The 289-nt window shown below is 44.6% G+C and overlaps 1 protein-coding gene across 1 annotated transcript in view; it reads left to right on the top strand.

The window, feature by feature from the left end:
- LOC106106208 (probable DNA double-strand break repair Rad50 ATPase) overlaps positions 1-289 on the top strand; it is a 7,870-nt gene that overhangs the window by 4,983 nt on the left and 2,598 nt on the right. Inside the window, exon 6 of the mRNA XM_013286756.1 lies at positions 186-288. Within this exon, the coding sequence (XP_013142210.1) occupies positions 186-288 (103 nt within the window). The remainder of the gene's footprint in view (positions 1-185; position 289) is intronic.

Here is a 289-nt window from a genome sequence, read left to right as displayed (position 1 = left end):
TCAGCACACCGATGGGCTGGGGATGTCTATGTCACTACCTATAAATGTATAGGCTAAGTTAAGGGCTGCTACCCCTGTCTTATTCGATTTAATAAATCAGATGTCCTCTTAGTACTTAGCCAGCCTATGGTATAGGAAAATATTATGATGTTCCCTTTGTTCTTAAAGTAGTTGTTAATCTACAGACACAAGCTGGAGGTGAACATTCTAGAAGAGAAGCAGAAGGAGGAGATCAAGCTGTACCGGCTGCAGCTGGCGCAGGCTGCGGAGAGGATTGGATTCCTAGAGG

The sequence above is a fragment of the Papilio polytes genome, unplaced genomic scaffold (genome assembly GCF_000836215.1).
Source record: "Papilio polytes unplaced genomic scaffold, Ppol_1.0 DF822289.1, whole genome shotgun sequence".
Classification (NCBI taxonomy): domain Eukaryota; kingdom Metazoa; phylum Arthropoda; class Insecta; order Lepidoptera; family Papilionidae; genus Papilio; species Papilio polytes.
The sequence above is the reverse complement of the archived record's forward strand: the minus strand, read 5'-3'. Positions and strand labels throughout refer to the sequence as shown.